At 41.1% G+C, this 26,951-nt stretch overlaps 1 protein-coding gene across 8 annotated transcripts in view; it reads right to left on the bottom strand.

Moving 5' to 3' along the window:
* The window catches only part of LOC122911601 (zinc finger protein 30 homolog), a 129,679-nt gene that overhangs the window by 47,916 nt on the left and 54,812 nt on the right, over positions 1-26,951 (bottom strand). For 2 of the 8 annotated variants that reach the window (XM_044256475.1, XM_044256459.1), the window contains exons 1-3: positions 7,148-7,254; positions 6,526-6,597; positions 843-927 (exon numbers count right to left, since the gene is read on the bottom strand). In XM_044256475.1, coding sequence (XP_044112410.1) covers positions 843-851 — 9 coding nt within the window. In that variant the 5' untranslated portion in view covers positions 852-927; positions 6,526-6,597; positions 7,148-7,254. Of the gene's footprint in view, positions 1-842; positions 1,029-3,775; positions 3,837-4,225; positions 4,478-6,525; positions 6,598-6,741; positions 6,777-6,798; positions 6,954-7,147 lie in introns of those variants that run through there. The other 6 variants (XM_044256461.1, XM_044256460.1, XM_044256462.1 and 3 more) reach the window with 6 other exon arrangements.

Below are 26,951 nucleotides of genomic sequence, written 5' to 3'. Positions count from 1 at the left end.
AAAACTTTAGAAAGAAAAACAAACATAAAACACTTTTGAAATGGTAATATTTTGGTGCCGTATATATATAAATTTTGGCTATATTGAGTTAAATAAAACATTAAAATTAACTGCATGGGGCGCCTGGGTGGCTCAGTGGGTTAAGCTGCTGCCTTCGGCTCAGGTCATGATCTCAGGGTCCTGGGATTGAGCCCCTCATCAGGCTCTCTGCTCAGCAGGGAGCCTGCTTCCCTCTCTCTGTCTCTGCCTGCCTCTCTGTCTACTTGTGATCTCTGTCTGTCAAATGAACAAATAAAATCTTTAAAAAAATATTAACTGCATGTTATTTTTTAATTTTTTAATGTAACTTCAAAAAAGTTCAAGATTATATAAGTGCCTCGCATATTATTCTATACTTTTTATGAGACTGACATGCTGCCTACTGCCCTTAAGAAAGTACTAATTCTATGTTTTAAAAATACCCCCACTAGAAAATTTTAAATTATACAGGTCACTCACATTATAATTCTTTTGGACAATGCTACTCTAGTGTTCTCCACTACTAAGAGTCTAAGATCAAACAACTCCCTCTAGGGACTTCACTTCTATCTTATCTCTGCTCTAGACAAAGACTGAACACAGTCAATACACTGAATAATTTGGTCAACAGACACATGGACATGGGTGGAAAAGAGTGAGGCACATGGGAGGGGCCTGGCTGCCTGGTTCCATCCCTTACTAGAATGGGAAAGACTGGGTAAAAGCTATTGGATAGGGCTGTTAGGAACTTTCTGGATAGCTAATGAGAATTTTCACATAACCTGAAAAACATTACAGTGCTTCAAACAGAAACACCAACTTACATGAGCCATGATTTTAGATTCCAAGAATTGGTCAGTTTTCCTCAAAGGTCATTTACTGGAGAAGCAGAGTCCACAGAAGCTAGAGCTGGGGGAAGAAAGTGAAGCCATAAGACTACAATTGCCTCAGAACTCTCCAATTTTAAAACATCACACTATTTCTCCCTTCCTACACTCCTCCCTGCTCCAACACACAGACAATGAGAGATAAGAGGTAGTTTAGAAAAATACACGTCCTCCTCAAAACCACAGGAAAATCACTTGCACAAGGACAGACAGCAGAGACTTGCCCTGGAAGATCATGTCCAGACACTTTAGCAGGAGGGTTTCCAATTAGTCCCCTATCCTAGGGAGGCTGATCTGGAACTGAGCACGGGCTGCCCAGGTCTGTCCTGAGCAGATCCATCTCCCTCCATTCCCACCTTCCCAGCTGAGGAGTGGTTGTTACATCATCTGAACCAGACATCTTTCTAAGACTCAGGAATGTGGTTGGCCTCCCTAAATGTAGAAACAGAAAATACTCTGGGGGCGCCTGGGTGGCTCAGTGGGTTGAGCCTCTGCCTTCGGATTGGGTCATGATCTCAGGGTCCTGGGATCAAGTCCAGCATCGAACTCTCTGCTCAGGAGGGAGCCTGCTTCCCACCCCCCTCTGCCTGCCTCTCTGCCTACTTGTGATCTCTGTCTGTCAAATAAATAAATAAAATCTTTAGAATAAAATACTCTGGACAAGAGTTTCCCAAACTTTGCTAGACACTGGAACTGCTTGCAGATCTTTAAAATATATACTGATATATATACTGATGCCTGGCTCCTAGCTCCCAAACATTTTTATTTCATTAGTATAGAGTGTGACCTGGGAATCAGGATTTTTAAATCTCCCTCAGATTTTATAAAATTTCTGACAGGTCATCATAATGGGCAACAAAGTTTGATGATTAAACTTTGTGTACATCAGAATCACCTGGAGGGCTTATTAAAACTCAGTTTGCAGGGCCTCACTCTTAGAGTTTGGCATTCAGTAGAGGTGTAGGGTTGGGCTTGAGAATTTGTGGTTCTAAAAAATTCCCAAGTGATTCACAGACCTGTACCCCGGGGATAAAAATATATTATATGTTTATTTAAAATAAATAAATAAATAAACAAGTAAAAATTAAAAAAAAATTTTAAGTCAATACATTCATGTGGAAAGAAATTAAAAAAAAAAGTTCCAAAGTGATACTGATGTTGCTGGTCCTACTGACACAATTTGAGAACTACTTGTATATAGCCCACGCTAGCAGAATTTATCATGACAAAACTATACTTGCACACTGGAATCCCTCCCTGGGGGAAGAGTGAACTACCATTCCCAAACCCTCAGAGCTCACCAGTCACCATTTGCCTGTTCAGAATCATCAATACTGCCTGTAGAATCTCATTTATCAACCCATCTCTCTTGGTACCCAGGCTGGGAAAAGTGAATTTGTGAAACCTAAGCATGACTAATTCTCTAGAAAGTAGAAACAACTTATTAGTTAAAACTAGTTAGTGGGGTACCTGGATGTCTCAATGGGTTAAGTCTCTGCCTTCGGCACAGGTCATGATCCCAGGGTCCTAGGATTGAGCCCCATATCAGGCTCTCGGCTCAAGTGGGGAGTCTGCTTTCCCTTCTCTCTCTGCCTGCCTCTCTGCCTACTTGTGATGGCTCTCTGTCAAATAAATAAATAAAATCTTAAAAAAAAAAAAAAAACCTCACTAGTAACTAAGGAAATGCATATTAAAGGAACTAGACAGGTGCCTGGGTGGCCCAGTGGGTTGGGCCGCTGCCTTCGGCTCGGTTCATGATCTCAGGAGCCTGGGATCGAGTCCCATGTTGGGCTCTCTGCTAAGCAGGGAACCTGCTTCCCTTCCTCTCTCTCTGCCTGCCTCTCTGCCTACTTGTAATCTCTCTCTGTCAAATAAATAAATAAAATCTTTTAAAAAAAAAAAATAAAGGAACTGGACTGGCAGATTTGAAAAATTGATGGTACTTATTACTAAAAGGAAGGGAAATGGACACGATATAGAAAGAATGAAAAAATATGTGTAAAGTGTTTATAATGGGACCAAAAAAAAGCTAGAGAGAACCTAAATATCCTTTAGCAGGTTAAATAAATTATCGTGTTCACACAATGGCACTAAAAACCCACTAAAAATGGGGATGCCTGACTAGCTCAGTTGGAAAGCATATGACTCTTAACCTCAGGGTCATGAGTTCAACACCCATGGTGAGTGTAGAGGCTAGTAAAAAAAAAAAGTAAACAAACATTTAAAAAATAACTTTTTTTTTTTTTTTAAAGATTTTATTTATTTATTTGACAGATGGAGATTACAAGCAGGCAGAGGCAGGCAGAGAGAGAGGAGGAAGCAGGCTCCCTGCTGAGCAGAGAGCCCGATGTGGGGCTCGATCCCCGGACTCTGAGATCATGACCTGAGCCGAAGGCAGCGGCTTAACCCACTGAGCCACCCAGGCGCCCAAAAAATAACTTTTTAATTAAAAAAAAAACTAAAAATGAAGGTAAAATTCCATCTGATATCGTGGAAAGATGATCACTACAAATTGTCGGGAGAAGGTAGGTTAGAAAATAATTTTGGGGGGCGCCTGAGTGGCTCAGTGGGTTAAAGCCTCTGTCTTCGGCTCAGGTCATGATCCCAGGGTTCTGGGATCGAGCCCCATATCTGGCTCTGCTTGGTGGGGAGTCTGCTTCCCCCTCACTCTCTGCCTGCCTCTCTGCCTACTTATGATCTCTGTCAAATAAATGAACAAAATCTAAAAAAAAAAAAAAGAAAAGAAAAGAAAAGAATTTTATACTGTAATTGTATGTTTGACAGAAAAACAACATACATACGCATACATGAACACAGAGGTTCATAAAACAATCTGGGAATGGAGTTAGAATAAAATTTTACTGTGTTACCTCTACTTGATGATATCCCAGGTGATCTTTATCTTGTTCTCTAACAGTTTGTATCACATACCTGGACATAAATTTAAAATAGTTCTGCAAGGAATATTATATTACAAAAAGCCCCAAAGTTACATCACTGCTATCCTTTTCCCTAGCTTCTAAATCTAAAAACTACCTCTCTCAGCTATTTCTTTTGGTATTTAACTCCATACATTTAACATGCTACTATTTTTACTTCTGAATTTTTAGTTTTAGTCACTCTTTGCTGAAATTAAAATAATTTTGTTTTTTGTAAGCTTAATTTTCTAGGAAATTATCATTCATTCATTTCTCAAACTCTCACCCAAATCAAAAGGATGAATGAAGTTTTTGGCATAACAAAGCAGACTGGTCTATTTCATGTTGTGAGAATCCTTCAGAAATTCAGCCAAACACTTCAGAGTGTCACCTGTAACCCACCTGGTAAAAGGCAATGCCGTATTCCGTAGTGTTCCTCTCTTTGAGATCCTGCCTAACCATGAAGTGAAAAGTTGAGTAAGTAATAGCACACAGAAAGCCTGCTGAAGGAATTGCGCAGTCTGAACATTACTGCCCAATAGCTTATTTCTTATGTGATTTATAAAACATCCATAAAATAGAATACTAAAGTTATCATTAAATACTAAGTTCTAGAAGACTGTTAAGGAATAGAAAGTATTCAAGATACACTGAAAGAAAAAAAATCAGTTTATAAAACAATATATAATATGATTAGCTATTTAAATCATTAATGTGAAACAGGCCTCAGTAGATGGGGGAAAATTTCCCTATTTCCATTCTGACACTTACAATTAACTTTAAATTATAATTAAGTCTCTCAATTTAAATGCTATTTCTATACAAGAATTATAATTACTTGGAAGATTTCTCAAATAAGAAGGGGGATGCTGGGATTTTACCTTTCTCCATATACCCATGATAATCCATGAGGGTACTGAATGTCTCTTAAACTAATAACTAGAGGTCTTGATTTCTTTTAAATTTTCTATTAGGGTTACCTCATTATTTGGAAATAAAACCATACACAAAAACACATGCTTATAGAAATATTTTGAGAAAATATGCCATAAATATTAATAGTGATTATTTCTGGATGTTGAGACCATGGATAATTTTAATTTCTTCCCTTTTAGGTCCCTTGGTTACTTATTATTTTACACGCCTGCATTAACTCCACCAGAAATATTGTTTTAAAAAGCCATTCCCTGGGGCACCTGGGTGGCTCAGTGGGTTAAAGCCTCTGCCTTCGGCTAAGGTCAGGATCCCAGGGTCCTGGGATCAAGCCCCGCATTGGGCTCTCTGTTCAGCGGTTAGCCTGCTTCTACCTCTCTCTCTCTGCCTGCCTCTCAGCCTACTTATGATCTCTGTCTGTCAAATAAATAAAATCTTTTTAAGAAAAACCAAAAAACACCATTTTCCGGGGTGGGGGGGCACCTGGGTGGTTTGGGCCTCTGCCTTCAGCTCAGGTCGTGATCTCACAGTCCTGGGATGGAGCCCTGCATTGGGCTCTCTGCTCAGCAGGGAGTTTGCTTCCCTCTCTCTCTCTGCCTGCCTCTCTGTCTACTTGTGATCTATCAAATAAAAAAATAAAATTTTTTTTTAAAAAAGCCATTCCCATGGGACGCCTGGGTGGCTCAGTTGGTTAAGCAGCTGCCTTCGGCTCGGGTCATGATCCCAGTGTTCTGGGATCGAGTCCCACATTGGGCTCCTTGCTCGGCAGGGAGCCTGCTTCTCCCTCTGCCTCTGCCTGCCATTCTGTCTGCCTGTGTTCGCTCTCTCTCCCTCTCTCTCTCTGATAAATAAGAGAGAGAGAGAGAGATCACAAGCAGGCAGAGAGGGGGGGGGAAGCAGGCTCCCTGCTGGCTCCATCCCAGAACCCTGAGTCCATGATCCCAGCAGAAGGCAGAGGCTTACCCTACTGGGCCACCAAGGTGCCCCTAGGTTCAAAATTCTTAAACACCTTACATACCTGAGTCTACTGAAAACACAGCCCAAACAAATTCATGCTACAAACTTTCTGTCATAAGATGAGTAAGTTCTGAACACCAAAAGTACAGTACAGTTACTGTATAATACACCTAAAATTTGCTAAGAGAGTAGATCTTAAGTTTTCTCACCACACACAAAAAGTAGCTCTGAGGTGATGGACCTGAATTAGTCTGACTATGGTAAACATTCCATTCCACAATGTAAACATATACTGAAGCATGTTGTACACCTTAAATATATACCATTTTGTATTTGTGAAAAATAAGCAAAACATACCCATGCAACCAAATCTCCAACCACATCTGCCTGGTAGCAAAAATTTACAATCACGGAGTTCTTTGGAAAAAAAATCCCCACCCCTAATCTGGAATCACTGAAGGTATCTAAACAAACCCTAAACTACTCCTTAAGAAACCACAGTCAAAAACAAAGCACGAACACTGACTTCCCAAAGCGGGATTTCCACAATCAGAATCCTTAAGAGAAAGTGCTCACAAAGCAACTGAATATATAGCATACGGTTAACTAACAGCAGAACTGCACTAAATGGACATTAGAGAGCGTTACCTATTAATTAGGTCCCCTGCCGTTATCTACACAGGGAAATCTTAAAGCCCAAATCGATGAATAGACCATTCTTAAGCAGCACATTCCAAGGGAAGAAAATCAAGAAGCCCAGTGTTCTGAAAATCAAATGCATTTCACGGAAACAAAGAGCAGCACAAACTCACACAGAACCTGGCTTGCCGAGGCGCCGAGGCGATTCCTTTCACTTCAAAGGCCTTCTCCGGAGACTGGCAGGGCTGGGGAAGCAGACAGTGTTCATTAACACCCCAGGCTTTTCTTGATCGGTTAGAAACCACCCTCCGTGCCCTGCGACCCTCCCTAACCACCAGAGTTATGCACAAACGGAAACGAGAGGCAAATGTGGAAAGGTTTGCGGTCACCCGTGTCCAGGTTCGCCGCTCTGCGAACGCGGTAGTTCGGACATCGCTAGGGCTCACCCCGTGGGACGGCCCACCGCGTTGTTCTGTCCAGCGGATACTCCGGACCTCAGAGGTGAGCCCTGAATCTAGCTCCAGCGTTTTCAGGGGACCTTTATTCTGGGGCTCCACCTCCGACTGCCCTCTAAGGCCGGGCCTAGGTGGTTGAGGAGAAGAGCGAGGAGCGTAGGACTGCAATTCTCGCATTGCAGAATAGGCCGCGCCCACAAGCCCGGCCCGGCCCCGTCACTGCCGCACGAGTTTAAATCCACCCGGTCCGGGTCTCCTCACTCTGGAGGAATCGCCTAGTAGTCCGAGGCCCCAGGACCCACCCCCCGGTCCGGTCCGCAGAATCCGGCCCTTCCCGTACTCGTTTCTTTCCGAAAAGCAGTGGCCACAGCAAAGCCGGGCTCCGCGCGATGCTGCCGCGACCGGCTCTGACGACCACCCAGCCTTCAAATCTCCCAAGCTTCCAGATAGCCTATCGCGGCACGAGTGCGCAGGCGCGCAGGGGGCGGGGACAACTGTCTCAGTTCTTCAGGAAGGGCTGGCCGGGAAGAATGGGGCCAGGCCGTCAGTTTTCCAAGTGGAGAAGTAGAGTTCCGGCAGGGCCAGGGTTTCTCAAGCCTGCAAAGGGGACCCTGTGAGTGACCGGTGCTACCGAGGATAAAATCCGAGCCTGCTCCCTTTTTGGAAATATAGTCCAAAATCACTGTGTATTCTAGCTTTCTACTTTTGGCTCTTGGCTCTCTCCCCGTTTGTGCCGCGAACGCCGCCCTCGAGCACCGAGCGCTGAGGCTTCGGGGAGTTGTCGTTTCTGTCCAGAGTACGCAGGCGCGGGAGTAGGTTGGGGGCGGGACGAACCCTGAGCTTTACTGAAGTTGGGGAGACTCTTGGAGCAACAACCATTGGAGCCTACGCCTGGCTTGGGGCCTCTTCAGATGTTTATTTAGATTTGAAGGGATGACCCTGAGCGATAACCAGTGCTCTGCTCATGGTTCATGTGTTGTTTGCTGGGGTACTGGCGTGGTGTCGCGAGTGCCTGAGTGTGTGATCGAAGACCGGGTTTGTTTTTTTCCTGCTTGGAGCTGTTTCCCCGCATATGTGCCAGTCTTTCAATGCACTGGGAAGGACTGGGAAGGCACCACAGAGAATACTGTGCGTGATTATGCCTGACTGTGATGCCAGGTTTGTCTGAAGTCTCTGTGGTTTGTGGCATTAAAAAAATAATAATAAAAGTGAAAGTCAGTGGAGTGAATCAGAAGATCTAATTGGCTTTATTTAACTATTCGTGAGTTGGGCAGTATCCCTACTAATAAATAGATATCCCAGGAGTTTTACAGAATGGAAAATTTTAGAGGCAGGATGGTGGGGCAAGGAAATTATTAACAGAATAAAAGAAAGGGTTGTTTCACGCCAGGTCATCTTTTTTGAGGGAAGGGAAGAGACAGGAGTCTTATTTTTCAGATTGCCTTTCTACTGCTAATCAGGAAGTTTCAAATGGACTGTTCAAAGGTCACATATCTGGGAGTAGTTAAAACTGCAGTTGCTAATTATTTAAAATTGTTAATCTTGGCTTGCTTTCTGTGGGTAAGTGATTCCATTTGTGGGCCTGTTTCTTTTATAATTGTGAAGTGCCTCAAAATGTGTGTATCATTGAAAGTGGATGTTCTGTGAAGGAAGGAAACCAGAGACTGTTACCTCCATATATACCTTTTTGACATAAGAATTATTTTGAATTAGAGGCAATTTATAAGCATGAAAGTCAAGAAAAGCGTTCTCTTCCCTCCCCCAACTTCTGTCTAAACACAGGGTATACATTCTCCCTTATTGGAAACAACTCTAGACTCTTAGCCCATAGATGGCACCAAAGGAATCTGCAAATAAACCATACTCCATTAATTGCTTTCACAGATTGCCATCCTTGGAAGCCTAAAACTGCTTTAATTTATCCTATCATTTCTCTAGAAACTTATTATTTGTTGATGTGAAGCCACCACTTTTGAGTTACTCTTGTTTTCTCCCATATGACGTGTGCATACATGTTAATAAATTATTTGTCTCCTGTTATCTGTCTTTTTTGTTACAGAGCCCCAGCTGAAAACCCCAAATGGGTAGAGGTAAAAAAATTTTCTCTCCTGTAGCCCTATTGTGTGTTATTTCTGGCATAGTTTTGATAGGCCTGCACTTCTGCTTCTTAACTTTCCATGGACATTATGCTTGTGGGTGTAGGGGAGCAGAATTTGCCACCGAAAATATGTCTTCTTTAGCATAAGGATTATTTTAGGCTGATTATTTTTAAGAAACTGCAAACACAGAAGGTCTGAAACTGGGTAGAAGTTACTTATTGTAAGAAACATTTACATTTAGGGCATTTGGGTGGCTCAGTCGTTAAGTCTGCCTTCAGCTCAGGCCATGATCCTGGAATCCCAGGATCAAGTCCTGAATCAAGATCACTAGTCAGCAGGAAGTCTGCTTCTCCCTCTGACCCTCATCCCACTTGTCTTCTCTCTCTCTCTCTCAAATAAATAAAATCTTTTTAAAAAAGAAACCTTTACATTTATAAGGGAAATCTCCATTTGTAGGGGTGTCTCCCTCACTGTACCAAGAAGAAGGTACCTAAATTTCTAGAATATTATCAGTGGAGAAGGCATGGACTTAAATCTACATAACAACTTTATCCTTGTTGGGGCACCTGGCTGGCTCATTGGGTTACAGCCTCTGCCTTCAGCTCAGATCATGGTCCAGGGTCCTGGGATTGAGCCCAGGTCCTGGGCTCTCTGCTCCGTGGGGAGCCTGCTTCCCTCTCTTTCTGTCTCTGCCTGCCTCTCTGCCTACTTGTGATCTCTGTTTGTCAAAAAAATAAAATTTAAAAAACAAAACAAAAAACAGCCTTATCCTTGTTTATTCTGCTTTTCGTGGTAACCCCCATAACTGACCGTCCACCCCGAGCATCTTTTTTTGTCTTTAGCTGAAGATGGTAATGAAGGTGATGACTTTGGCCATTTGGGGGAGTCACTCAGTTTTCCTAGGTCTCTCCCTTGTACACAGGAAATATACATGTTATTAAACTTTTGTTTACCTCCTGTTAATCTGTCTCATGTCAATTTAATTCTTAGATCAGCCAGAAGAATCTTGTAGAGCAAAGAAAAATTTTTCCTCCCCAGCATAAATCACTATGTTACCAGGTGTTGGAATCTTTTTTTTTTTTTTAAGGATTTTATTTATTTATTTGACAGAGAGAGACACAGCGAGAGAAGGAACACAAGCAGGGGAAGTGAGAGAGGGAGAAGCAGGCTTCTTGCTGAGCAAGGAGCCTGATGCAGGGCTCGATCCCAGGACCCTAGGATCATGACCTGAGCTGAAGGCAGATGCTTAACCATCTGAGCCACCCAGGCACCCCCAGGTTTTGGAATCTTGATGGTCAGAATCTTGGCCATTAAGTGTGCCCTCGAGAATGTGGTGCTATGGCATTTAAATGAGTAAAATAACTAAAGGCAAAAAATATATAATATGATTATTGTTATTTCTGAGTGATAAGATTGTAGGATTATATAATCAGGAAGCTGAAATTAATAGGATTTCATAAAACAATAGAAGGGCACTTTACTTTCTCTTTTAGCTGCACTTGCAATATTCATCTGTCGATTAGTTTTTTTTAGTTTAGCTTTTAGGTTTTGGTTTTTGGGGTTTTTTTACCTGTACCTAGATGAAATCTTGGATGAATTCAATGATGTTTTCAATCAGTCTTGGATGATACCAGTTTCTTTGAACAATTTTAGCTAAAAGATCAGTTTCATTTTAGTAATTAAAAATGTCTTTAGTAATAAAAATATCTGGTGTAATAATATTTCATTTAAAGTAAAAAAATCCATCTTTTTCTTTCTCCTTGACCACACCCAAATATGGGTTATATCTCAATTACTCACTAAGTCAATATCTGGTATTTATTTAATAATGTAAACTATTTTTTTCTTCAAAATCAACTAGATTTTCTAGATATTTTTTCTTTATTAAAGTTAAGGATTTAATTAATTCTCTTTGTACCTGTTCTTAATTTTTAGAGATGTTCCACAGATAAATGTTCCATATTTATGATAAATGTTCACAGATGATTTTTTTTTCAATTGTTCAAATGTCCATTAGAATCTCTCAGTTTACCATTCTGGGGCTTCAGTTGGACTCTACAGTTGTCCTGAAACTTACTTCCATTATTTTCCTGAACTGGATTACTGTTTCTTGGAATTAAGTTAATTTTTCATTTACATTAAAGTTATTTTCCAACACCTTGCTTTAGATGCTATTTATATCCCCAATGTACTGAAATTTCTTGACTTATAGCATGGATCTTTAAATATTTTTTATGCTAGATATAGATGAGATTTTTAGTCTGTAGGCTCCAGATCTGAGAATTTTTTTTATATTTTTGGTTTTTGCAGTCTTCTCTATTTCAGGTTTTTTATTCCTGGAATTTGTATTTGCTGAAAGGACTGTTCCTGAGCTGTGGCTACTTTTTCCTTCTTCATAGCTTCCTGTTCTTATTTATGAGAGCAATATAATTTTCAATCTCTCAGTATAATTATAGTTGTTCAAAGTTTTTGTGTCCACTTTTGTCTTTTATGTCCAAATCGAATTTCTTTTTTTTTTTTAAAGATTTTACTTATTTATTTGACATAGAGAGAAATCACAAGTAGGCAGAGCAGCAGGCAGAGAGAGGGGGGGAAGCAGGCTCCCCGCAGAGCAGAGAGCCTGATGCGGGGCTCGATCCCAAGACTCTGGGATCATGACCTGAGCCAAAGGCAGAGGCTTAACCCACTGAGCCACCCAGGCATCCCTCAAATTTCTTTTCAAAAAAGCTTGAATTCTTTTTCTTCCTTTTACATGGGATTCTTTCCTGAAATGTGTGGTAATCCTTGCCTCCAGTCAAGAGGTAAAATTTCTCGACCGGCAGACATTAGAGCCAGCTTTTTTACCAGAAAACTTCCAGAAAGCTCTCTTCTCTGCTCTTTGGTTTAGAGCAGAAAATAGATCCAGTCTCCTAATTACTGGTTCGGAGGTAGGATAGGGAAGATCCTGAGAGGCCCACAGTTCTGGATATGGTTTTTCACTCAGACTCCCTATGCCTCAATCCTGTCTTCATTTGTGCGGTTGCACATCCTTTCTGGGTCACTTTACCCAGAGATCAAACCTCCTGTGCAGTGTATTTGATTACATAAGAAAGGAAAAGTAAAAGGGGAGAATAACCAGTTTGTGCACAAATTTTCAATGCGTTTGTTTCCAGGTCCATACCTCTCTAGGTTTATCATTTTTCGAGAATATAGAACTCAGCAACCAATAGGATTTAATTGACATTTATAAGGGTTGATCCAACAGCAACAGAAATCATATTCTTTCCAAATGTTCACAGAGCATATAATGAGATATATCAAATGCATGGCCATAAAATAAACTCCTAATATTTAAAAGAACTGAAATCACATGGAGGATATTCTCTGTCCACAATGGAATCAAATCAGAAATCAGTAACAGAAAACAGGAAGGTCTCCAAACACTGAGAAACTAAACAACAAACTAAACACTCTTGTAAATAAACTGTGGGTCAAAAAGGAAACCTTAAATAGAAAATTACATTAAGTTGAATGAAGATATAAAATATCAAAATTCACGGGACAAAGATAAAACAGTACTATGGGGAACTTTTTTGGCACTAAAGGAATACATTAGGAAAGAATAATCTGAAACCAATAATCTTATAAACTCCCACCTGAAGAACTTAGGGGGGAGGGAAGCGATATACACACCAAGCAGAAGGAATTAAATTTAAAGATGAACTTTGACCTAATTCTCATACTTTATATGAAGATTCAAAATGGATCACAGACTTAAACATTAAAATTATAAAACTCGTAGGAAGAAATAGAGGAGATTAGGACTAAAGATTCAGGATTAAGGTAAGTAGAGTTCTTAGACCTACTACCAAAAGCATAATCCATACAAGGAAAAACGGAAAAATTGGACTTCATTAAAAATAAAGTCTCTGGTCTATGAAAGTTCACATTAAGAGGATAAATAGAAAAGGTATAGTCAAGAAAAAAATATTTGTAAACCATGTATCCAACAGAGGGCTAGAATGTAGAATGGATTTGTTAGTTAGCTTGATTATGGTGACATTCACAATGTATGCATATAGCAAACCATCAAGTTGTGTTCCTTAAATATATATAATTTTAATATTCAATTATACCTCACTAAAAATTAGGGGTGGATAGAATGAAAAGGTCTAATATAAGTTTCATTGGAGTGTCAAAAGGGGAAAAAAAGAATGAAGAAAAGATAGTATCTAAAGAGATAATGGATGCAAAAGATAGTATCTAAAGAGATAATGGATGCAAAGTTTCTAGAATTGAAGAAAATTGAACCCACAAATCCAGGAAGTACAATATATCCCAGGTGGGACTAACGAAACAAAAAAAGACCTGTGCTTAAACATACTATTAAAAAAAAAAAACACAACACAACTTGAGAATACAGAAGATTAAAAGGACCCAAACTAGGGATCCCTAGGTGGTTTAGTCAGATAAGTGACTGACTTGATTTTAGTCCAGGTCATGGTGCAGGGTCCTGGGATTGAGTCTCACCTTGAGCTCTGTGCTCAGCAGGCAGTCTGCTTGAGGATTCTCTCTCCCTTTCCCTCTGGCCCTCCCCCTACTTGCACATGCACACTCTCCTTCTCAAATAAAGGGAGGGCGCACCTGGGTGGTTCATTCAGTTAATTCAATTTAGTTAAATGACTCTTGATTTGGGTTCAGATCATGATCTCAGGGTTGTGAGATCAAGCCTTTCCTCAGGCTCCCCACTCAGTGGAGTCAGCTTGAAATTCGTTCCCTCCCACTCTGCACCCTGCCCCCGACAGCTTGTGGCGCATGCTCTCTCTCTCTCTCTCTCAAATAAATAAATAAAATCTTTAAAGTGTACAGTTCAGTGATTTTTAGTATATTCACAGAATTGTATAACAATTACCACAATTTTATTTTTTTTTAAGATTTTATTTATTTATTTGACAAAGATCACAAGTAGGCAGAGAGGCAGGCAGAGAGAGGAGGAAGCAGGCTCCCCGAGGAGCGGAGAGCACGATGCGGGGCTTGATCCCAGGACCCTGGGATCATGACCTGAGCCGAAGGCAGAGGCTTTAACCCACTGAGCCACCCAGGCGCCCCAATTACCACAATTTTAAAGCATTCTGATCACCTCCCCCAAAGAAACCTAAACTTGGGGCACCTGTGTGGCTTAGTTGGGTAAGCATGGGCTTTTGGCTCAGATCATGATCCCAGGGTCCTGGGACTGAGCACTGCATTGGGCTCCTTGCTCAGCAGGGAGCCTGCTTCTCCCTCTCCCTCTGTCTGCTGCTTCCCCTGCTTGTGCTCTCTCTCTGTCAAGTAAATAAATAAAATCTGTAAAAAGAAAAAAGAAAAAAAAGAAAGAAACCCTAAACTCATTAGTACTCCTATTCTCCCCACCCCCCCCAATCCTTCTTCCCTAGGCAATCACTGTTTTACTTTCTGTCTCTATGGACTTGGCAATTTGGCGATTCCATATAAACTGAATTATGTAATAGGTGGTCTTTTGTGACTGTCTTTTTCACTGTTTTCATCTATGTTGTAACATGTATCAGGACTTCATTCCTTTTTATTGCCAAGTAATAGTCCATTGTATGGATATACTACATTTTATCCATTCATCTAGTAATGAGCATTTGAGCTGTTTCTACTTTTGGCTGTTACAAATAAATGCTGTTGTGATTACTCATTTACAAGTTTTTGCATGGACCTATGTTTTTATTTCTTTTGAGTATCTACTTATGATGAGGGAGCAGGAGGCTGGCTGAGAACGGAGCAGGGGCTGGCGCCTTGCACCGCCTCTCCACCCACTCCCCTTGGTAATATGTGTGACATTTCACAGGCACCCCTGACTGCCCTAAGGAAGAGCAAATGGTTATCTTGCAGAGATCACAGTCCTGCAAGGCAGGAGTCTCTCTTGGTTTACAAATGTCCTTGAGATTTACAACAAAGAAGTTACCTTATCAATAGCCCAATTTCCAAAGACACATAACTCAGTTCCTCAGGCCCTAACGTCACCCTCGCCTCCATAAAAAACCGAAGGAGACGGAGGTAGAAGGAAAAGTAAATAAAGTTAAATTTCTTTCAAAACCTAAATCTCACTAACAAGGACGTTTGATAGCAGGAATGTCACATTCCACCAGGAGACTCCCAATTGTCTTTATGTTAGTGCCTCATTAGAGGGAAAGTGGCCTTGGCTTGATAGTAACCAGGCCTTCAATATCCTGACAGTCTTCTTTGCCCCAATAGCCTTTTCTGAACACCCCTTTGTCCTCACCTACCCAACTCCTGTGTATATAACCAGACACTCCTCACAGGCCCAGGGCAGCCGCATCTCTGCCTGCCCACGGGTCCTGTCCCCGTGCTCTAATAAACCACCTTTTTGCACCAGAGACGTCTTAAGAATTCTTTCTTTAGCCGTCGGCTCCGAACCTCACCCCACTGAACCTCACCTAGATTCGAGAACTTCATCATTTAGAGTTGAATCAATGGGTTATGTAGTAACTCTATGTTTGAATGTTTGAGGAACTGGCAAACTTCCAGAACAGCTATACCTTTTTACATTTCCATAAGTAATGTATGAGGGTTCCAGTTTCCCCACATCCTCACTTGTCTTTTTCATTATAGAATTCTTACTGTGTGTCAAGTGGTATCTCATTGAGGTTTGGTTTTATCTCCCTGATGGCTAATGATGTTCATGTACTGGTTGGCCAGTTACATACCTTTTGAGGAAATAACTAATCAGGTCCTTTCCCTGTATTTTATTATTGGATTATTTGTCTTTTTTACTGAATTGTAACAGTTTTTTATGTACTCTAGATAAAATTTTCTTATCAGATAGATGATTCACAAAATTTCTTTTCCATTTGATGGGTTGCCATTCTACATTCTTCATGATGTCCTTCAAGCAGAAAGGTTTTTAATTTTGATTATGTTCAATAATGCATTATGGAGTTACCTTAATTTTGGGGGGCTGCTATAATAAAATACCATAAACTGAGTGGCTTATAAACAATAGAATTTTTACTTTTACTAAGCTGGAAGTACTTTTACTAAGCTGGAAGTCCAGGATCAGGGTGCCAATATGGTCAGGTTCTGATGAAGGTCCTCTTCCAGTTTCATGCTGTGAACTTCTTGCAGTATCCTCATTGCTTGCCGTGTCCTCACATGGTGGAGGGGTTCCTGGGCTAAGACTGGATTGGTAAATTCAAACTAAAACAAGCAGGGATATGATAAGCTCTACAAACTTTTTATGGAGAAAAGAACAAACTAAACCAAAAGTTAGGAGGTGGAAATAAGAAAGATTGGAGTGGGAAAAAATTAAATAGAGACTAGAAAAAAAATAGAGAATATCAACAAAATTAAAAGCTGATTTAAAAAACAAACAACCCCCCCACCTTTCTTGGTAAAACTTTAGCCAAACTAAAAAAGTAGACTGAAAATTATAAAAGAAAGAAGGGACATTACAGCTGATGCCACAGAAATACAAAGGATCGTAATAGTCTACTGTGAACAACTATATGCCAATAAATGAGATAACCTAAAATAATGGACAAAACCCTAGAAACATATAACCTACAAAGCTGAACCATGAGGAAATAGAATATCTGAACAGGTCAATAATTAGAGATAGAATCAGTGATCAAAATCCTTCCAACAAAGAAAAGCCCAGGACAAGAGGGCTTCATTAGTGAGTTCTACCAAACACTGAAAGGAGAATTAATGCCAGTCATTCTCAAACTCTTCCAAAAAATTGAAAAGGAAGGAAAACTTCCAAATTCATTCTATGAGTCCAGCATTACCCTAATACCAACCACTGACAAAGACAGATGAAAGACAACAACAAACCAATATACTTGATGAACAGACACTAATATCCTCAGCAAAATATCTGCAAATCAGTTCAACAGCACATAAAAAAGATCATACACCATGATCAAGTGGAATTTATCCCTAGGATCCAGGGATGGTTCAATATACACAAATCAATTAACATTATACATCCATTAAGGGGATGAAGGATAAAAATCATGATCACCTCAATAGACCTTTAAAAAAAGCATTTAACAAAAATTCAACACTCTTTCATGATAAAAACCCCCAGTACTTTAGGTATAAAAGGCATATTACTCAACATAATAAAAGCCTCATGACAAGTCCAAACTAAATATACTCAATGATGAAAAGCTAAAAGGTTTTCCTCTAAGATTAGGAATAAAACAAGGATGCCCACTCTTGCTACTTCTATTTAACATATTAATGGGAGTCCTAGCCAGAGCAATTAGGCACAAAATGAAATAAAAAGCATCCAAAACTGAAAGGAAGAGATAAAATTATCTTTCTTTGCAGACAACACAATATTATATATATTTTTTTATTTTATTTATTTGACAGAGAGAGATCACAAGTAGGCAGAGAGGCAGGCAGAGAGAGAGAGAGAGAGGAGGAAGCAGGCTCCCTGCTGAGCAGAGAGCCCGATGCGGGACTCGATCCTAGGACCCTGAGATTAGGACCCTGAGATCATGACCTGAGCCGAAGGCAGCGGCTTAACCCACTGAGCCACCCAGGCGCCCCTCACAATATTATATATTGAAAACCCTACAGACACCACCAAAAAACTGTTATGTTTGCTTCTCATTTTTTTCCTCCAAAAAGAACACAGGTATTAAATGGGTTGGAATTTTCTGTGACTTTCTCTCTTAATTCTGGTACATGGAACAGTGCCTAACATATAACAAGTTCTCAATAAATATGTTAAGTGAGTAACTGACTGAATCTACTGCTGGTTACACAGGTAGTTTATACTATTCACAGTTGAACTTCATGTTTTCCCAAGATTTGAAAAAATTCATACATATAAAGCAGGTTAGGATAGGCCTAAATTTTGTTGCTCCTATACCTTTACTCTCTTCAGTGACCTCCTCACCGCTCCCACATTTCACTTTATCCTGGACTATTCAAAATTTGTTCCAGGAATCCAAGGAAAGTTTATCCCTGAGGCTGGGGCCTCAGATCCTCAATGCAGGGAGGCAGGCTGGTTGTTTCTATGGCTGAAGCAGCACTGCCACCAGAGAGTATCTGTTGGGCCTGATCAAGTGGAAAGAAGCACACATTAGAGCCAAGAGGAGAATATGGGAAGATGGAGGGATGTCCACAGGGTGGCCAAAAATCAGACACAGGCTGGAGAGCCAAGCTTGCAGACATGATGGTTGAGGAGCTGAAATTGACTTCAGAAACAGCAATTAGGCCAGTGGAGAGAGGAATGCTGGTATCATTAGTTGGAAAGGGGGTGGTCTATGGAAAGGAAGTAGGGAATACACACGCACAGGTGTGGGTGACTCCATTCTGCAGAACTTAGGATACAAGAGAAGGATTGAAGTGCTGGGAGCACCAGGGAAGATGGACCTGGAATCTGTTGCAGTTGTGACTGAGGCATTGAGATGCAGAGGACCTCTTTCCTCCCCATTCAGAGGGCACCCCAGATGGGCTGAAACTTGAAGGATGGAAGACACACAGTAGCACTTGTAAGAGAGGGTGAATCAGGAGTTGACCTTCTCATTTTATAGTCCATGCCTGGTGTGGAGAAGGAATCAGAGATGGGAGGATTTGGGGGATGACCAGACAGGGCCATCTATGTCAGTGTCTGAAATAATGGGATGTAACGGGTCAGCAAAAGGCTGAGGGCAATAAGTATGATGAGGTAGCCGGCAGGTGAGTTGCCTTCTTCTGGGACAAACTACCCATAGAGGTAGCCATTCCAGCAGATTCCAGGATGGCCAGTGAGCTTGCTTCTTTTTGCATCTCCTCTCTGTGGATCAATGCTGAGGGCTGTAGGGGAAGCTGATAGAGGAACAGTCCTTGCAGCAGGCAGGGGAAAGAAAGAAATGGTTATGAGGCCCTGCAGTCTGAGATGGCTTCAGCCTTAGTCCCCAGCACATCGTTGACTCCACGGCACAATGCCTCCTTCTCCAAGGCCCCTAGCTGGAGGAGGGGGTTGCCAGATACCTTCTGACTCTTCTGGACCTACCTCCTCCTGCTGGATGAAGGGAGAGGAGCTTATTGGGAGGTATAGTGGTTCCTCCTCCACTCCAGTTCCTGCGCCCTAGGAGGATTGGGCAGGACAGGGGTTCTTGAACCAGCAGAGCAGGAACCCCTGGGGAGTTGGATTCAGGATCTCTAGTGCTGGCCAGACAACACACCTTTGGGGCCAATCACCATATATGTCCATCTGTCCTTTCTCCTGGGGATACTGGAGGAGAGAGCTGCTCAGAACAGAAGCAACGGTACCATCAGATCCTGTTCATGCATGGGGGCCATGGTGATAGGTTGTGACAGACAATTTACCCTGTGACCCAGCAATCCCACTAGTAGGTAATTACTCAAGAGAAACAAAAATATAGGATCATATAAAACCTGTATGTGAATGATTTTTGCTGCTTTATTCATTCGTATCTCTTAGATAAAAGAATATTCAGATTATAATTTTGTCTTGAGTGTGTATATGTGTGTGTATGTCTATTAGTTTACCATTTCAGGTAAAATGTAGAAAGCTTTTACTCTTCATTCTTTATACTTGCCATATGTTTTACATCTGTATATATTAAACACTTCCCCCACCCCCAACAGTGGTATAATTTTGGTTTTCAAGGCCATATTGCCATTTAAAGAATTTAAGAGGACTATCATATTTATGCACACATTTACTATTTCTGTTGCTCTTCCTTTATTCTTGAAGTTCCAAGCTTTCTTTTTGCATCATTTTCCTTCAGCCTGAAAAAGTTCCTTTCACATATTTTTAGGGTAGTTGACTGGTAATGAATTTTCTTAGTTTTTCTTCATCTGCATCTGTCTTTATTTTCCTTTCATTCATTGAGGATATTTTTGGTGAATAGAATTCTATTTGCTGAGGGGCACCTGGGTGGCTCAGTGGGTTAAAGCCTCTGCCTTCGGCTCAGGTCATGATCTCAGGGTCCTGGAATCAAACCCTGCAATGGGCTCTCTGCTCAGCAGGGAGCCTGCTTCTCTCTCTCTCTCTCTCTCTCTCTCCCTACTTGTGATCTCTGTCAAATAAATAAAAATTTTTTAAAAAAGAATTCTATTTGCTGAATAGAATTCTACAGTCGACAATTCTTTTGTTTCAGGACATTAGTGATGTTTTTCCACTTCTGGCCTCTGTGGTTTCTGATGAATAACCCATACTTGTTCAAATTGTAACTTTCCCCTCTCTGTAGATGTATTTTTTTCCTCTGACTACCTTCAAGAATTTTCTTCATCTTTGGTTTTCAGCAGTTTAAATACAATGTCTCAGAGTGAGATTTTTCTGAGCTTCCTGAATCTCTCACCAAATTTGGGGACTTTCAGCTATTTTTCCTCAAATATTTTTTTCTTCACTAAACTGCCCTCCCCTTTCTGGAACTCCAGTGAAATGAATCTTAGAATTTCTTGTATTGTCCTACAGTTTTGGAGACTTTGGTGTAAGTGTATGTGTAAACATTTTATTAACAGTTTTAATTCTAATGAACTATTGTAAAAATTGTACAGAGAATTTCCATACATGCCTAGTTTCCCTTATTATAAATATGTTTATAAGAGACATATGTCTCTTTACTCTGTTTATTGAGTGGGTCTAGAAGCAACATCACCTCCATAAAATGAGCACCCTAGCAATCAAAGCTCGGTTCCTAATACTATTTTCCCCTGAAAGGAACCAGAAATCCTTGGATAAATGACTGATTGCGGGAAATATACAAGATGAGGTTGGAGCAACTTTTAGTGCTGAAAAGAGCTCAAAAAACCAAAACAAAACACAAAACCATTTTTGCCACAAGGGGGCTATGTCAAAGAGATACAGAGTCAACTAAAAGAACTCCCAATTGCCAAAGGTACAACAATTTTAGTAATAATTAATTGGATTATAACTCAAAGTATTAAACAAATATCCATGAGTCTACACTGAACATAAATGATTGAATAAATAAATGATTTGGGGAAAAAACCAAGTTTACCATGCAGATGAATTCCAAATAATTTATGTAAATACTAAAAAAAAAAATTTTATGTAAATACTATGCCCTTAGGGAAGTAGAACAAAGCTCCCCACTCTTTAAGTGTGGGTAATAACATTCTTCCAAAGAATACAGTATAGAAATGGTGAAAAAAGGTGTAACTTTACAGTGGGGAAAATTTATAAACACAATGCAATCCAGGTGATTAAGGTCAACATCAACAGTGGTAAGTCATATTAGTAGTATGTACTCTTGATACAATGTGAAGATCGCAGTACTTTACTTCTTCCTCCCCAAAACATATGATACAAATCTTACGAGAAAAGCCTAAGATAAATTCCAATAGAAACATTCTATAAAATACCTGACCAGTAATCCTCAAAAGTTTCTAGGTCATCAAAAACAAGAGAAGTATCCCAACCAAGAGCAACCTAAGGGTACATAACGTCTATGTGTAATGTCGTATCATGGGTGGGATTCTAGAACACAAGACCGTAAGAAAACTGAGGAAATCTGAATAAAGTCCGCTAATAATTTTAACTAATAATAAAATATCAAGGGCGCCTGGGTGGCTCAGTGGGTTAAACCGCTGCCTTCGGCTCAGGTCATGATCTCAGGGTCCTGGGATCGAGTCCCGCATCGGGCTCTCTGCTCAGCAGGGAGCCTGCTTCCCTTCCTCTCTCTCTGCCTGCCTCTCTACCCACTTGTGATCTCCGTCAAATAAATAAATAAAATCTTTAAAAAATTAAAAAAAAGAAAATATTAAAGCAGTTTTGACTTCAGATCTTCTGCTAGTTCCTCAGTAATCTTAATGTAGGCACATTCCTTGACTGAGCAAATTGAATAATAAAAAAAAAGGAGAACGTGGATATCAGATGGGAGCAGGGATTAGGTACAGCAAGAGTTGTCCTTGCAGTTATCAGTCCCAGAAGACTCTCCAGGGAACTCGTACTAGGAAATCGAATGGAATCAGCACATACAACTCTAGAAAAATATAGCGGCATCACCCAAATATGGATAGATGAAATAAGGATAATTAGATATAAATAAGAAAAATTGGCCTTAACAAGGTCTACAAAGGCAGGAAGGAAAGAAATGTTGAATTGTGGTGATATGAGCAATGCACCCCCTACTCTCAATAGAGAAAGACATAATGAAGATGTGTCCTTGTTGCTAGCGCCTGTTTACCAGTGTTTGTTAAAATAAGGCCTGTAATTCCATATATACTTTGTTTTAGGCATTTTCCATTCTGTTCAAAATAGTTATAGATACTTATTCTAAGGATGTTTTAACTTCTAAAAATAGAAGCCACTGAGAAAACAGAAAGAAAAGTAAAATAAATTTTTTCTTATTTTGGCAAATAGATTCCAATATAAGTTATACCCACAATGGTGGAACTGGGGACTTTAAGATATGGGTACTTGTATCACCGTAAATGGACCATCTTCTGTTGAAACACTGCACATTCAAATCAAGAGGAATACTTTATTTAGAATATATGTTGAATAAATAAAATCTTTAAAAAAAAAAAAGAAATCTCACCGTGTCTCTGTCAAATAAATAAATAAAATCTTCTAAGAAAAGAATATATGTTGGGGCGCCTGGGTGACTCAGTGGGTTAAAGCCTCTGCCTTCGGCTCAGGTCATGATCCCAGGGTCCTGGGATCGAGCTCCGCATCGGGCTGTCTGCTCCGCGGAGAGCCTGCTTCCTCCTCTCTCTCTCTCTGCCTGCCTCTCTGCCTCCTTGTGATCTCTGTCTGTCAAATAAATAAATAAATAAAATCTTAAAAAAAAAAAAGAAAGAAAAGAATATATGTTGAAATATTTGAGCACTTTCAAACCTTTCCTTAAGAGAATACATAGCCCATTTGTGATTGGGATTTCCTTTTTTGCGGGGGGCGGCTTTTGGAGTCAGAAAGCAAAGGTTCTGATATACTTTTAGCACAAGGAGATAAAAGAAATCACTTAGTAAAATTCTGACAATTGGGAGTGTTACAGCCTAGAAGTGCAAGTCCTATCTTTCTAGAATTTCTTGAACTTGTGCTCCTAAGCTCATTCTTTCTAGTAACACCTCCTTCATCTTTGGCTTCTGCTTTTAAAAGTCTTTTAAACTGTGCATCCTTCCTTTTCAGCCTCACACTTGGCAGCCATTAATTCCTCCAGTTTAAGACTGATTTACTTAATTTGTGTTACATTATTTTCATTTTAGCACAAAGGAAAAAAATCTAGACTTACAGTTAAGGCATTTTTTAATTTTTTCCCAAAGGGAAAGAGCTGGGCTTGAAACCCCCTTGGTCTGCAAATGCTCATCTTCACTGCCTTCAGCACACCAAAGTCTTGGTCTAAACCCTGCTCATTGTGGAAGCACTGATTCTACAAGAGCCACTGCATTCCCTGCCAGGTATCCTGGACTTCCTCCTTCCATGCCCCAAGAGGCTGAAGGCTTTGCTCCAGGAGGGCATCTGGCCTGTCTGCAGGGGTCTCATCCACATCCTGGGAGGGTTCCAACTCAGCAAGACCAGAGTACCCCTAAATCCTCTCCGCTTCTGCCAAGAAGAGGGCATTGTTTAGGGCTTCCTCCAAAAGACTAGAAGACCTGAGTGAGAGAAGGAGAACATGTAAAGGTACAGAGGGACTTATCATCTGAAGGACTGGGGCACCTTCCCTGCAGCACATTGCTCCCATGCCCTGGGCCCGCTTGTGCTCAGTAGTCAGCCTCCTGACAGGTCCTCCCTGCTCTTTTGGCATTTGGAAACTGAAATTCAGTTTGCAGAGGCGGATTTTTTTCTTTCTGTTTAAGACTGCCAAGAATAATGACTGGGAATTGAAGACCTCCTGTGGCCTCAGCCTAGGGATGTTCTAATGTCCTGGAACTGTCCTCACCCCTTCCTCCACCTCCTACTACATGGAGAAGAGATCTTGATCCCTCCAGGAGATAGATAACATCTGCTGAAGGATGAGGAGGTGCTTCCTGGGTGAAAGAATGGAGAGGCTTTGGCTGAGCGCAAGAGCCTGGGACCTGATATCAAACAATTTAATTTTTAAAAACAAGGTACCTACAACTTTCATTGCTTGTTTTGTTCCTTATTATTATTTGTGCCTCATGACATGGCAACAAACTTCTCCAAGAGTAAATTATTTGAGAGAGAGAGAGGGAGAGCAAGAGCACATACCTCTAAAACAGAAGCTGAGTATCATTTATAACTTAATCTTAGCAGTGATTTACCATCACTTCTACTGTATTTTATTAGCCTCAAAGACCAGCCCTGGTCCAGTGTGTAAAGGACTACACAAGGGTGTTAATACCAAGAGGTAGGAAGCGTTGGGAGCCATTTTGGAGGTCACCTCTTATATGTTAGTATGATGACCAAATGGAATTAGGGTTGGTTTTTTTTTTAAGATTTAATTTATTTATTTGACAGATAGAGATCACAAGTAGGCAGAGAGGCAGGCAGAGAGAGAGAGAGGAGGAAGCAAACTCCCTGCCAAGCAGAGAGCCCGATGCGGGGCTCGATTTCAGGACCCTGGGATCATGACCTGAGCTGAAGGCAGAGGCTTTAACCCACTGAGCCACCCAGGTGCCCCGGAATTAGGGTTTTTTAAAAAGCTATCTTCATAATGCAAGGTAACCATTCTTAGAGATGTTCCAATGCCTCTGATGTGCAGAGCACAGCTTCGGGTCGTATGAAATGAATGCTGTCAGTATGATGCAGGCAGGCTGGGTCTAAAGACCCAGGGGAGAGTCCCACAGGACCAGCCAAGAGGATCCAACACCCAGGGGGTGTTGATGCCAGCATCAGCTGAGGTTTGTTTGACACTATGTCATGGCACATATTTGGGATCTGACTCTCCTTGGATGTTATCAGGTGTTTGGGGCCTAGGACGCCTGGGTGGCTCAGTTGGTTAAGCAGCTGCCTTCAGCTCAGGTCATGATCCCAGCATCCTGGGATCGAGTCCCATATCGGGCTCCTTGCTCGGCAGGGAGCCTGCTTCTCCCTCTGCCTCTGCCTGCCTCTCTGTCTGCTTGTGCTCGCTCTCCCTCTCTCTCTCACAAATAAATAAATAAAATCTTTAAAAAAAAAAACTCAGAGAATCATTAACTTTCTTGCTTACTCCTTGAAGTGGGAACATGGCTTCTCGTTCATGTTCTTGTTCAACTTGGCTTATTCAGAGGCAAAGTACAGAACACAAGTAAATGGTGCTTAACAGAAACTCTGCCTCAAGTACCTACAGATTCTGCCTGAAACCTTGCCCATGAGGTGAACTAGAAGTGGTTTAAGGTCCTTGCTATAGCACCCAATAATGAGGGACAAGAGACAATGTACAAATATCTCAACTTCAGCACCCTTGAACAGGACAATTTGTATCTACACTATCTTCCAGAGTTCCCCGCAGGACTGAGCCTCTATTGCTCACAGGGATAACCCCCTCATTGATACAGTCTGTATTGGGCTCCATTCCTCCATTGTCATTTGCCTATTTTCCACCTGCCAAATAAATTGCCCACACTCGCATTCTCGTCTCAGGTCAGTGATGTGGGAAACAAACGCAAAAGAAAAATTATTAAATTTCCTCACTACTTATAGGCCATTCACAAGTCCTTGAAACAGGCAAAGTGACCTTCCTCTAGGCGCTCAGCTGCCTCGATATTGACACTTCGCTGAGGGGAAAATGCAATCCTAGCCCAAACTGCCAGGACCCTGTAAGTCTACTTTAACATATAAAGAATTCCTTTGGAAACTTCCTTTATCTCTATGCCCACCTCCTAAGATATATGTTATCCATCATCCCTGAGCATATGACCTGCTGATATACATCTGAAGGGTCTCATGACTCGGGTTTTAGTAGACAATAATAAACGACTCTTTCCTAACAACAGCTAGCCCCCTCAAGGTCCTGGAGACCTTGTTTCCAAAATTCCTTAGAGACTTATGCTTTCCCTAACACCCTCCCAATTTGAAAGTGTATAATGGGCCACTCCTCATGACCCCAGGGCAGCTCTTTCTCCCCATGGGCCCTGTGCCTATTCTTTAATGAAATCACCTTTTTTTAAATTAATTTTTAATTTTTTATAAACATATAATGTATTTTTATCCCCAGGGGTACAGGTTTGTGAATCGTCAGGTTTACACATTTCACAGCACTCACCATAGCACACACCCACCCCAATGTTCATAACCCCACCACCCTCTCCCAACCGCCCTACCCCCAGCAACCCTCAGTCTGTTTTGTGAGATTGAGTCTTTTATGGTTTGTCTCCCTCCCCATCCCATCGTCTTTCATTTTTTCTTTTCCTATCCTCCAAAACCCCCACATTGCATCTCCACTTCCTCAAATCAGGGAAATCATATGACAGTTGTTTTTCTCCAATTGACTTATTTCTCTAAGCATAATACCCTCTAGTTCCATCCATGTCGTCACAAATGGCAAGGTTTCCTTTCTTTTGATGGCTGCATAGTATTCCATTGCATATATATACCACATCTTCTTTATCCATTCATCTGTTGATGGACATCTAGGTTCTTTCCATAGTTTGACTATTGTGGACATTGCTGCTATAAACATTCGGGTGCACATGCCCCTTTGGAGCACCACGTTTGTATCTTTAGGGTATATACCCAGTAGTGCAATCGCTGGGTCATAGGGCAGCTCTATTATAAAATCACCTTTTTGTACTAAAGATGTCTAAAAACTCTTTCTTGGCTGTTGACTTTGAAACCTATCATCTTTCCTACATCAGTCAGCATCTGGGGGAAGCCACTCTTAGAAAGAAAACCACAGGCCTAAAATGGTGTCACTTATCCAGGCCACCAAACCAGGGCTTAATAATACTTAACCTAACTGTAGTTTCAACCTCCCTTAGTAATGTAAGTCTTGGGGCACCTGGGTGGCTCAGCAGTTAAGCCTCTGCCTTCAGCTCAGGTGGTGATCCCAGGGTCCTGGGATCAAGCCTCACTTGGGCTCGTTGGGCTCCCCACTCAGCAGCGAGCCTGCTTCTCCCTCTCCCTCTGCTACTCCCCCTGTTTGTAACCTCTCTATCAGATAATTAAAT

This window comes from Neovison vison, chromosome 7, assembly GCF_020171115.1.
Source record: "Neovison vison isolate M4711 chromosome 7, ASM_NN_V1, whole genome shotgun sequence".
Taxonomy (NCBI): Eukaryota; Metazoa; Chordata; class Mammalia; order Carnivora; family Mustelidae; genus Neogale; species Neogale vison.
The sequence above is the reverse complement of the archived record's forward strand: the minus strand, read 5'-3'. Positions and strand labels throughout refer to the sequence as shown.